Source organism: Silurus meridionalis, chromosome 23, assembly GCF_014805685.1.
Source record: "Silurus meridionalis isolate SWU-2019-XX chromosome 23, ASM1480568v1, whole genome shotgun sequence".
Classification (NCBI taxonomy): domain Eukaryota; kingdom Metazoa; phylum Chordata; class Actinopteri; order Siluriformes; family Siluridae; genus Silurus; species Silurus meridionalis.
This window is the reverse complement of record NC_060906.1, coordinates 9,919,539-9,932,627: the sequence shown is the minus strand read 5'-3', so window position 1 is coordinate 9,932,627 and position 13,089 is coordinate 9,919,539. Positions and strand designations below refer to the sequence as shown.

The 13,089-nt window shown below is 38.9% G+C and overlaps 1 protein-coding gene across 2 annotated transcripts in view; it reads right to left on the bottom strand.

Moving 5' to 3' along the window:
• Positions 1-13,089, bottom strand: part of ralgps2 (Ral GEF with PH domain and SH3 binding motif 2) — a 94,372-nt gene that overhangs the window by 52,585 nt on the left and 28,698 nt on the right. For both annotated transcript variants that reach the window (XM_046835764.1, XM_046835765.1), the window contains exons 2-5: positions 5,640-5,740; positions 3,569-3,692; positions 3,165-3,272; positions 1,363-1,413 (exon numbers count right to left, since the gene is read on the bottom strand). In XM_046835764.1, the coding sequence (XP_046691720.1) occupies positions 1,363-1,413; positions 3,165-3,272; positions 3,569-3,622 (213 nt within the window). In that variant the 5' untranslated portion in view covers positions 3,623-3,692; positions 5,640-5,740. The remainder of the gene's footprint in view (positions 1-1,362; positions 1,414-3,164; positions 3,273-3,568; positions 3,693-5,639; positions 5,741-13,089) is intronic.

Genomic DNA, 13,089 nt, shown 5'->3' with positions numbered 1-13,089 from the left:
CTCTAAAGAACTACGAATAAAAATCAGTCATCGAAATGACTCATGCCTCATCTAGAGCTGTACAACTGAGGGATCCGAAAGTAATGTTTAAAAAGTCTGTTTATTATAATTTTGTATAAACAGCACAATTTTCTTACAAGACTGATGAACCAAAGACAGAAACAGAGGTCAAAAACTAATCCACAAAAAGCAGGAGGTCATGCACAACGTCTGCCGTTAGTGCCAAAAAGAGTTTTAGCATCTCGCAGTTCTGATATGTTGACAGGTCAGGCAGCTCAGAGACAAAGCCAAAACAACCAAAAACCTCATATGGTTGCTAGCAATGGGGGAAAAAATTACATAATTGTGTAAATTATGATGAGACCTATACAGGAAAATACTTAAGACATCACAGAAAGACATGATTGTACCCATAAGTACTCAGCACATCCAAACATCAATAAGTTGGTTCATAGTCAGCTCTTTTCCTCCAGAAAAACGTGCTTGCACCATTCCAGCTAGTATAGGCTGCCTAACACGCCAAACCTTCCTTCTACTTATATTACATTTATCATTTAAAAAAAATCCAGTTACAATACAACACTGAAATACTGCCAGTCACGTAACACTATATGGTGAAAATATTGGGACACCTGAACTTTCCCAGACATGTGTTTCTTTCTCAAACTTTTACCACACAGTTGGAAGCACACAATTTTGCAGGATGTCTTTGGAAGCAGTAGCATTACATTTTCACTTCATTTCAACTAGGAAGCCCAAACCTGCACAAAAAAAAAAAACGTTTTAAATAGTAGGGGTGGAAAATCTTAAGTGGCCTTATACAGAGCTCTGACCTCAACCCTACTTTGGGATGATTTGATATGCTGACTGCACTCCAGGTTTCCTTACCAATTATGAGAAGAGTGGAGGCTATTATAACAGCAAATGTAGACTAAATGTCAAATGGGATGTTTAAAGAAAACTGAATTCTTATGGTCAGGTGTCCACAAACTTTTGTCCATACAGTGTATTTTCAATTCAGCATGTCCTACATCATATGGTGGTCACGCTTTCACAGCTTCATTGTCCTTCATGGTTGTTTTTCTTTCTAAACTAAAACCTCTTTGGGGAAACAAAAAACAAAAAACACATTCCATGCTTTTCTGAAAGGTTTACCTACTGCCCATGAAGAAAAAACAAATACAACTGATTGGTGTGCGTTTGTCATGGTTTCCAAATTTATATATGACAGCCATTTGTAAAGAGCGGTAAATGAGGAACGGCACATTAAGAAGGTCTCACTGCCCCCTACAGGTGGGATTTAGGCTTGTAGTAAATTAAGAGATGTGTGGGTGTGTGTAAGTGCCACTTATCTAAACTCACCTCAGGCTGGATGGCTTTGAACACTGGAGCATCCATGAGTGTGATCTGCCCCTATGAGAGGAAAAAAAAAAAAGAATGAAATGTCACAGTGTTTTAAAATTAATTGCAATATTAAATGCATCAACCCCCGGCCAAAGATCTCAATTGTAGTTCTTTAACTTTGTGACGAGTCGATTGTATTGAAGTAGGCGCTGCATAACAAGTCAATTAAATTACAGGCTACGTCACCCTCTCTCTGTGCTCCTCCATTCTAATAGAACCGCTGCACAACATCCATCCTAGAAGAACTAATGTAATTGTATTCACATTAGCATGTTTTTTTTGCATACTAGTCAACAAAATCTTTTCTGCATAGTCAGCCATATTATATTTTTCACTGTTACTGTCACTATCCACCTTATTATACAATCAACCAACCAACCAAGCCTTTTCATCAAAACACATGAAATGTCGAAGGCTTCGGTTCAAATGTCTGGACACATTTCGGTTTCCTCCCATAAGCCTCTAGGTTTGAGCTCCTTCTGCACTTTCACCTCACCATGGTTGTAAAGAGTGATCAGCTTGAGAGGTCAGGAAGTTTTTGGTAACTCAAATAGTTTGGTCATCCTTCTCTGACTCCTCAAATTAACAATTTTATTTTTTTTAAATCTACACTACTTCCACATGCTGGATGATTTTAAAGCCTTTCTGTGTAAACCCAAGAGATTGAAATGTGTGAAAGCCATTTCTGAGATACTCTAACAAGCCCAACTTGCACAGACCCTGAGGGAACATCTTTTAACAGATTCTGTTGTTTAAGAAAGAAAAGAAAGGCTTTTACTTGTGAAACATACACTTTAGCACAGTAAAATCGTTTCTTTGCATATTCTTATAAAACTGGGGTCAGAAGACAATCAGTTAGTTATAATCTGAGGCTTAAATTGAAGTAACTCATGTTCTTGACCAGTATCTCTCTGATTCATGCATTGTATTGCTGCTACATGATTGGCTAACTGGATTTTAGGGTTGAGGGTTGAAAGGTGGTTGGTTGTGAGAGGTGGGATTAGTGTGAGGTCAGGAGAAGAAGGGATTAGTTGTGGCAAGGTGGATTTGGACAGGAAGGAATGCGATTTGTTTTGAGAGATTGGTTTCTAAGAGGTGGGATTGGTTGGGAGAAGATGGTATTAGGTGTAAAAGTGTGGGATTGATTATAAGAGGGTGGGATTGATCGGAAGAAGAAGAAATTAGTTCTGAGAGGGTATGAATAGCTGTGAGAGATTGGATGTAAATGGGTGGGATTGGTATGAAGAGGGTTTGATTGGTATGGAGCGGTTGGATTGAATGTAAAGGGATGGGATTGGTATAGGGAGGGTTGGATTGGTTGTAAATGGTTGGGATTGGTATGGAGAGGGTTGGATTGAATGTAAAAGGGTTGGATTGGAATGGAGAGGGTTGGATTGGTTGTAAAAGGTTGGGATTGGTATGGAGAGGTTGGATTGAATGTAAAAGGGTGGAATTGGTATGGAGAGGGTTGGATTGAATGTTAAAGGGTTGGATTGGTATGGAGAGGGTTGGATTGGTTGTAAAAGGTTGGGATTGGTATGGAGAGGGTTGGATTGGATGCAAAGGGGTGTGATTGGTATGGAGAGGGTTGGATTGAATGTAAAGGGATGGGATTGGTATGGAGAGGGTTGGATTGCTTGCAAGAGCACATCTGGGATTAAAACACATCTAGAGCAAAATTATTATATGTTTGCAATGTGCCTTAACATCTCACTCTTTCTTTCTCACATACACAAATTAAAAACACAAACATGTCTTACTGCATATTCCTCTGGTGTGACCTTCAGCACATCAAAGACAACAGCATCGAAACTTTTCTTCAGCTCAGCCGAGCCCTTCTCACTCAGAGACTCTGAACTGCTGCTCTTCTGAGAAACAGAATGGGAGTCCATAGAGAAAGTTTCACAGGAGTCAAGAAACCCAGCCTCTATTAGCTGCCTCTAAACTAAAAGGAACTTTTTATCCAAAAAGTGCTTTTACACAATTTTCCTTTTACACCAGATACAGAGAAACAGCTGCATTTGCATTTTATATCCCATTATTTTTTACAATGCTAAATAAGATTATAACACACTAAACCTTTTGATTTTATTCTAGTAAAAGAATTTGTCATTGCTGAGGAAATGAACACAGCATCACACAAAAACAAAAGTGTGTAACTGACCTCTGAGGTGATAGCAGTGGAGACAATGGGTTGGCCATTAGGGACCTCCATCATTCCCAAACCATATGGCACTAGCGCAGTAGCTTCATCATCATTTTCTGCTAGAGTTTGCCTGACTGGCAGTCTATACACACACACACACACACACACACACACACACACACACACACACACACACACACACACACACACACACACACACATTAGAGACACAAATGGAGTAAACATGTGATCCAAAAGCTTTAGGCCTCAATCAGAAAAGTGGAACTTCTTCCAAACACTAGGACAATCCCATTAGAACAATCCCATTTTAAATACTAAACAAAAGTCCAACCAACTTATCAATTGATCTCTAGACAGATGACAGATAGATAAATAAATAAACAGGTTGATTTTTTTGCTTTTAGATGGAACTTGGAGAAAGGTACAAGAAGCCTGAACTACCTAAAATGGCCACCATTTTGAAGCACATTAGCAGGCTGTTCACCAATGTTGCTTTAAAGCACACTGTAGCATTTGATAGATATGACGGAACAAAACAATCCAACCTTCTTTATCTATTAAAACCCTTTGCATTATGCTAAGATATTACTGTAAAGACAAACAAAATATGAGATGTTCCACTAAATTTTGGAGTGTGCTTGTGGAGATTTTGCTCCTTCAGCCACATGAACATTAGGCACTGAAGAGAAAATTCAGGTGGTAGTGATATTTCGTCCATATAATGTAACTTGTGTTTTTATGTGAGAAGTATTTTGTTAGGGATCTTGTGTTTGTGGATTTGTGAGAAGCAGCAGAACTGTTTGGTCAAGTGAAACCTTGCCTGTATTTCTAGTTCTATCACACATTTCTGGTGAGAATCGTTCTATCTGTTAGAAGATAATCAGATTGATTCATGCACTCCCATACTTTGTTGGAAAACTAATTTTGTCTTCTACTATAAATGCTGCATTTAAACAGCCTGTAGACAGATAGTGTCTCTAACTTTGTGTGCCAATTTACTCAGAAGCAAAAGACACACTCAAGTTCCATATCAAGTTTGATTCGACCTTCAACTGGTGGAAAACACACACACACACACACACACACACGATGAGACACACAGACAGAGGGAGACAGAGACAAACAGTTACACACACAGAGCAAGAGAGAAATAGACAAACAGCGACAGAGAAAGAGAGACACACAGCGACACAGGAAGTGACACAGAGAGAAACACCAAGAGACCTATACAGAGACAAAGACACAGAGAAATACACACATCACAAAGAGATGCACACAGCTCGCAAATTTGATTGAACACTATAACGTTTTTACTTACATTCACCATATAGACGCTATTTTATTTTAATATGAAACTGCATTAACATTGACTTTGTGTTTTAAGGAAAACTGGCAGTCAGTGTTCACACAACAGTAGGTTAAACCCAGACTGTTCAATTACATACCTTTTACACATTATACAAGCACAAATAATAGCATCAACTGTGTGTGTGTGGAAGAATGCTGCAACTGTGTTTACTGTTTAATAAGTGGAAAATATTAAAGGATGTCCTTAAACCTCCTGCAGATCATTTACGGTAATCTGAGAAACGACTGGAAAAAATGATTGATTTAAAAAAAAAAAATGTATATACTTTTATATTTATACTTTTACTTCTGTGGCAGCGGGAGCGTGGCCGAGCGCCGGTTTGTGAATGTGAACGTGGCCGGGGAAGACAAGCGGTAAGAATCACACACCTGTTGGGAATTAGTCTAATCGGTGTTCTCTGTTGCAGTGTTTGTGGGGGGATAAGCAGAAGAGGAGTGACAGAAGGGCACCTGGAGAGCGACACAGAGAAATGTGCGTGTTCTCCTGAAAATACACCCTGGTCTGGATAAGAACAGTGGAATAATAAAAAAATAAAAATAAAGAAAAACAGAAATAAGTGTGTTGCAGACTTCAGTGCGTGTTGGTTTAAGCTGAAGTAACCGGTGGCTGCACTGCCTTAAAACATTCCCAGTTCTAATCCTTTTCAAAATTTGTGTTTTCCTCTCCAACCTACACACTTACACACACACCAAAACTCACCAAGTCAATGTCAGATAAGCATACTGACTGCAGTTCTGTCTACGCCACTCAGTACAACGTCCACCCCGAGAATATTTACACTGCAGGTCCTCAGGACAAACCTGAAAAGAAAAAAAAGACAAAAAACAGGCTAAGAATGTACATCAAATACACCATATTTATGGTTTATATATTTCCTCTAGATGTAATAATAATCTCTACGATCAAACTGTGTACAGTAAAAGTATTAATCCTCATGTTAAATTTAACTTGAGTAAAAGGACTCCTTTTACATTCCTTGACTAAATGTTACCATTTTGTCAAGTGTCAATAGATAAAGTACTGACTTATTAAATCTATATATGAATAATTGATGTAGATTAGTCTTCCATTTAAATGCATACTAGACATTTCAGTGAGTTTTTTTTTTATTGTAGCAGACATGAAATCCTCTCTCTCTCTCTCTCTCTCTCTCTCTCTCTCTCTCTCTCCCTCACCACAACAGCGATGGTCTCATTTATTGCAAATTATATCAATCATATTATGACATATCAAAGTAGTGAAGGAAAGTAATGGAGCAGACTGTAAAGGTAAAATGTAAAAGCAGTTTGAAGAAGCCGCTCGGATGAGTAATGAAACGTTTCGATCCAATCGGATAGAAGTCCAGCTGACGTGAGTCTAAATAACTTCCAGATAACAGCACCAGGATGGCTGAGAATCTTTACTGACTGAACGTAGTGAAATAATGGAGTAAAAAGAAAAGATAAGACACTTTCAATTGTACTGAATTGAGAGAAAAAAATTAATCCATTACTGTCACCACTACAGATTTCAAAACGTCATACTTATTCATGACCACTAGGTGGGGTAGTGCGTTCGGTAAAAGCAGAAAGGGGTTTTAATAACAGCTGCAGATCTCGAATTAGAATGTGAGGTCACAGGGTTTACAAAACCAAGACTTTTAAATTAAGAATGCAGACAACCAACATGAACATGTGGAATACATCAATACAACTAACAGGATTGTCTAAACAAAACCCTGGTTATCTAGCACACAAATCTGCTCCATAGTTCAAACGAAAGTTTGGACAGGACAGAAGATGAGCACTGAGTATACACTAGCAGGGCCTGATGTGCATTATGCTCTGAACTTTGGTCTAAATGTAACACCTACTCTGTAAAGCTCTCAAACCGTATGCCCCATGGTTCCGCTCATTAACACAACGATGACAGAACAACTTAAAATAAAACAGAACACGCCACTAACCTGCAAACGTGACGCAAATGGGTCTTTCATAATTACAAACCGCTGCTAGGTTTTAAGCACCCGAAGCTGCGGGATGCTCATTCACACCAGCAGAGCACCACAATTGTAAACAAAAATATTTTTATCCAAAGGTGGCGAAACACATTTAACCCTCACAGAAAGTCAGTAAGGCAGTGTTCATTCAATTAGAGACCATTCGATTAGAGATCAAAAATGTATTTTTTGAGGATGAACGATCCTTACATTTGATTAAGCACATACTGACTAAGCTACAGGATACTGAATATATATTTTGTAGGTGGGAAGTGGTAGATTAGGCATTAAACCTTGGCTAGAAGGGTCGTGAGTTCAAATCCCAGCTACCACTGCTGGGTCCTTGAGCAAGGCCCTTTACCCTCAACTGCCCTGGAAAATGGCGTCTGCCAAATGCCATAAATGTAAAAAGCCATGCATTAACCATTCAAACTTACATTGGTGCCCAGGAAATCGAGGGATAAGGAAAGAATAAGCGAAAACATCTACAAAAGTTTCACACTGAAAAAAGCTGAGGCAATTTTCTGAGCTCTACACACATTGACATGAGCCTAACATGAGTTTCAGAGCCAGAATGTAGAATTTCCATGGAGTTGCCATGACAATAAGAGAGATTTTGACTACTGTGATCAGCTTGTCATCAGACATGAAGCAGGAAACAAATCACAGACTGAAACCTGGCCAAAGCAACATGGCCTGTACGCCGCCTCAGACCATGCTTTCTTCCATCCAAACTTACTTCTGAAGCTTCAGAGTCACTGGAAAGAATCCTGCAGTGCAGCAGTTCTCCAGTATAAGTACTGATATGAGAGATGAGTGAATTCACACTGCATGTGTTAGACTACATTTGATGTGGGTTCAAAGTCAAAGCATGAATTCACACTTCTTTTGCACTCGGAGTGATCGAGCAATTAATATCGTAGCAATTGAATTTCAAAGTAGGTAAAAACCACAGACCTTTATATTTTTCTATCATTGGAAACAACCTAGCCAGCTAACTTTAATAATTGATTGATGGTAGAGTTGAGCTCCCAACTAGAAATATTCAAGTTTTTTTTCCCCCCTGAACAGAGATTGGAAGTTCCAAGTTGCTTAAGCAACTCAGTTCATGTGAAAAGACTTGAATGTTACTCTCAGCACACCAGTCTATTAATAGAATGATATTAATGAGTAAAACACTGAATGATAACTATTCAAATTATCATGAGCCCAAAATCATCTTTTTAACCACTTCATAAAAATCGTGTTGTGGCGAGTTCGAGTCTGGAGTTTCTTCCATCATTTATTCCTCTCTAAATGTTCTGCTTGCTTTTGAATTGATGCTGAACTGTATGTTGGTGATAAGTAGAAACCACCGAGCGCCATTCAAGCGGTTTGCTGCGTGTTTGACCAGTTACGTTTTTATTCACTCATAAATAAAAAGGAACGACTGATTTCGCAAAATGTAGTTGAGTAAGAAGTACGATATTTGACTTTGAAATGTAGTGAAGTTAAATTCTCCCCAAACAGAAATACTTCAGATATGTAAAAGAGCTACTAAAGTACAGTAACGAACTTTTGTTCGTTCATACATACGTTTTGTTCGTACGTTACTTTGTTAATGTCCTTGTGATAGAAGAGTATCTGCAAGAGTGAAAGGAAAAGTTTATAGGACTGTGGTGAGACCTGTGATGTTGTATGGTTTAGAGACATTGGCATTGAGTAAACCACAGGTGGTGGCGTTGGAGGTAGCAGAGTTGAAGATGTTGAGGTTATCATGGGACAGGATTAGAAATTAGTTTATTAGTTTTAGTAAAGGGACAGTGCATGTAGGACGTTTTGGAGACAAGGTGAGGGAGGCGAGATTGAGATGGTTTGGACATGTTCAGAAGATGGACATGAGGTGTATCAGTAGGAGAATGCTGAGGATGGAGCCACCAGGAAGGAGGAAAAGAGGAAGACCAAGAAGGAGGTTTATGGATGTGATGAGGGAAGACATGCAGGTAGTTGGGTTGAAAGAGGCAGATGTAGGAGACAGGGGAGAAGAACTGGTTACTTGTTACTGTCCACCACTGCATATCCATATTGGTTTACTCAAATCAAAACTATGAAGCCACAGTCAACAGCAGAGTGGTGACGCTGAACTCCTATACCCAATGTTTGTTTCACATCTATTGGTCTGTTTTTTTGCAGTCCAAATTAGAGAATTGGTTTAACTCTCGGTTAGATATGCTTGGTTTGGTTTGACTCAGGGTATGTAAGTGAAAATGTAGCTGGTAAACTACTTTTACAACTCTCTATCATTTGTCAATAGCAATGGAAGATCTTGATTGGCCTGCTATAAAGCTCTGACCTGAACCCTACTGAACACCTTTGGGATGAACCCCAGGACTTCTCACCTACATCAGTACCTGATTACTAACACCCTTATAGTTAAATGAGCACAAATTTCCACAACACTTTAAAATGTAGTGGAACATCTTCCCAGAAGAGTAGAGGTTATTATAACAGCAAATGAGAACCAAATGTGGAATGGGTTTGTTCAAAAAGCACACAATCTTATGTGTCTTAAATTAACCATTTTGTCAATGAACTTTTACGCATATAATGCATTATCAAACAAAGGTCTTTCTCTGGTCTTTCTTCGAGACAATGACAGACATTTTGTCCAAAAAAACGTTAGTGGATAGATTTGGAAACTTGTTTTTATACATTGAAGTATTTTAGCCATGTGACCGAAAAAGAAACAAGCTGGATGGTGGATGGCGCTGCTAAAGATTAATGTCAGGTAGCATCGATTCGTGGAAACGGAAAGTAACCGAAACAGCTGATGGAAACGGCGCAAGCCAAAGCCACTTAGGTTTTTATGATGCGCATTAGGGTGATGTGAGTGTTTTCAAATGTATCTGCAATTTTTGGGGGAAAATGTTTATATATATAAAAAAAAAAAAAAAAAAAAGGCAATATGGATAAAGAAAATGAAAAGTGCAGTATTAACATACATGCATCTGTAGTTGCTGATGCCTTCAGTTTTTTCCTGGCAGTTTGAGATTTGAATTTGGTATTACTGCTTAAGTGTGAATGTTGTTTTTTTAACCATTAATCCTCTTAAAGCTCGCATCAATCGCCCCATGCACACAGAGCAACGTGTGTCCCATTTAGGAACTGCAGCCCAACACCTCATGTGGTGGTTCAACAGGAAAAACAAAAAAAAACAACAAATGGATTAACCCAACATTTTACAAGCGTGCGCAAATAAAAGTGACGTGTGAAATCTATTGTGAAGAGTATTTAAGAAGTTAGTACTACAACCCTACATCTAAACACACACAAACACACCCTGCGCATTCATCGTCAATCGGTGGGTAAATTTTTTTCCTTTGGGTTTTTTCCTTCCGCTTACAGCGCAGAGCGATTATGTTTTGAAACTCATGGCGTTATTTGAAAATCCTTTCGAAACAAAGCTCGTACACATTCGGAAAGGAGCGTCGTTGCAGGAGCGTCTGAGCGGCGTTATTAAACTCACTTCTGCGTACTGCATCAGCCTTCAACTGGATTTATTACAACAGCTTCACTGTGAACTGAAAGCAAAGACTACAGCACAGACATGACCCACATACTCTGGACATCGATGCACACTAACGGCAGAAAAGAGAATTAAAAGCTATACCTAAATGTCCACTTTCCCTGGAAGCTACATCCTTGGTTTAGTTTGAGATTTGAAATTTGGAGATGTGAACCTGTAATTCTAGATGATACACTTTAACAAGTGAGGTTCCTTAACCCTAGAATGTTCAAGACAAAAAATGCGCCATGTTCGTCATTCAAACACGTGAAAGACGTACTTAGACACCCATCAGCTTTACTAAAAATGTCTTATTCAACAGGCACAACAAGGTATAAAGAATGTTACGACATGTTTTCTTTATACCTTTGGACTGGGTGTCTGCATTAACTAGAAATTACACAAACAAATATGTTCATATTAGAATTCAACCAATTATTCGGCACCGATCGTTGATTACTGGAACCATCAGCAAAAACGCTTAATGATATACTGGTTTTTCCGGGTCGAGTCTAAGTCATCACCATTACGAGAGTTTCTAGAGACGAATCACTGACGCCACATGCTGTTTGTTTTTACACGCAAGACTGTGTGCTAATCTGGACAATTTTCAAAAACAATGGCAAATATATATAGATATTCGCAATTGAATTTCCATATGTGGATGCATAAACTGCGACAATCCAAACGCAATCGTTTGCATTTTCGCGAACAAATGGAAACGCAAAGTCCAATTGCAAGTTTATTTCCCATGTCTCACGAGTAATGGCCAGGTCTTATTTAAATAGCAATATTAACTGCCCTGTCTACTTTTCCACTTTTTCTGCGTCTCGTACGTAGCCTGCACGATACCTTGCACGGAAAGCTGTCAAACAAGAGTCAGGGTGGGACTATATTATTAGCAGCCAACAGGGGAAATGCCAGTAGTAGACGATTTTGCTAAATGTTTTGAACAATGGAGATAGTCAGTGTAATTGCGGAAAACATTATGATGCTCAAACAGTAAGTTGATTACAATTCATACTTAACCGATTTCCTCTTACTGAGAAGCCTTTTAGTTTTAAAAAGGTAAAGGAGTTTGCGGCCTTGACGAACAGCAACTTCACTAATGTTGTCTTCGCCATTCTAAGTGAAGCGGCTAACAGACTTTTTGTGACGGACAAGACAACAAAAGGACCAGGACATCCTTGGATGGACATCACTAGAAATGATTGAGTATTACATGATATGTGGTTACTCCTGTGTCCAGCTTGGACGGCTGCTTGGAGTATCTGAGACAACCATAATAATACCTGCTACACAGCAACATCCCAAACCTGACAGCTTGTACCTGAAAGCTTTTAAATGTTGTAAATGTCGAATTTATATCATTTTAAAGCTGTGTTGTATAAAACGTGACGATTTAACACGCTACAATCAGGGTTATTTTTAGCTAGTTTTATTTTCTGAAGAGGTCCTGCCATGAACTATCAGCCTCCTGCCAGTCACTCGTCTTAAACGTAATACAAATTGGCAGGTCACAGTTTTCCAAAACTTTTGAACGTGGCGACATCCATTGAAACAATTGAAATTAGTTACCGTACTTTTCGGACTATAAGCCGCTACTTTTTTCCCACGTTTTGAACCCCGCGGCTTAAACAACGAAGCGGCTTATTTATGAATTTTTCCTGGGTTTTTCCCGGTTTCACAAACTTGAAGCCAAAAAACTGAACCCCATAACATTAGACCAATGAAATTTCCGAACGGAAACGGAAAAAAAAAAAAAAAAAAAAAAACCGCACCTCACCTGTGTTCTGAGCTGCACGGCATCGGGAGAAAAACATTTTTCTTAAATGCACGACGATGCCAAAAGATAAACTCCCGAGAGAAATTGTTGTGAAAGAAAGGAGGAAGACAGTAAACAATGACTTTCTTGGTAGACTACTGTTTAGATACAAGCCGTTGTAACGCGTTGAGTCTGGGTCATGGGATAGCTCGCTAACTCCAGTTGCAACAGAAATCATATAAGCACAGACGGGTTTCCAAAACTCGTGCTTTTTTATTATTCTTGGCAACAGCGTTACGGGTTAGTCAAAGAAACTTAGAAATGAGCATCAAAAAATGATAAGGACATATTCCTCAGTCTTGCACACACGCAGTAATACCGGAAAATGCGGCGGCAGGCTATTCCCAAAATACCGCTATGCTCCTAAAGGAAGCACAACATATTCCAGCCATTACACCGTGTAACAGACACTGTCTTTCGTTAAAGCCTGTGTAAAGTTCATTAGTTTCAATGTAGTGCAGCTTATTTATGTTCAAAATAAAAATATTTGTCAAATTCAAATGCGGCTTATATATGGGTGCGCTTTATAGTCTGGAAATTACGGTACACAATGACACACACACATATAATAATAAAAACATTTTCTTAAAAAAATAAAGCATCACTGTTCACTGTATGTCCACATCGCAAGCACCAAACTTCTAAAATGTAGGGGTCAACGTGAAAACACAATATGCAGGATGTTTCGTCTTTTTACGTGTCACATAGCGGATGTCTTTTTAAATCCTACAGAGATATCTAAAGTATGCAAAAGGAGAGAATGTAAGCAATGCGGCTCGAGAGCAAGCACACGCTCACACGT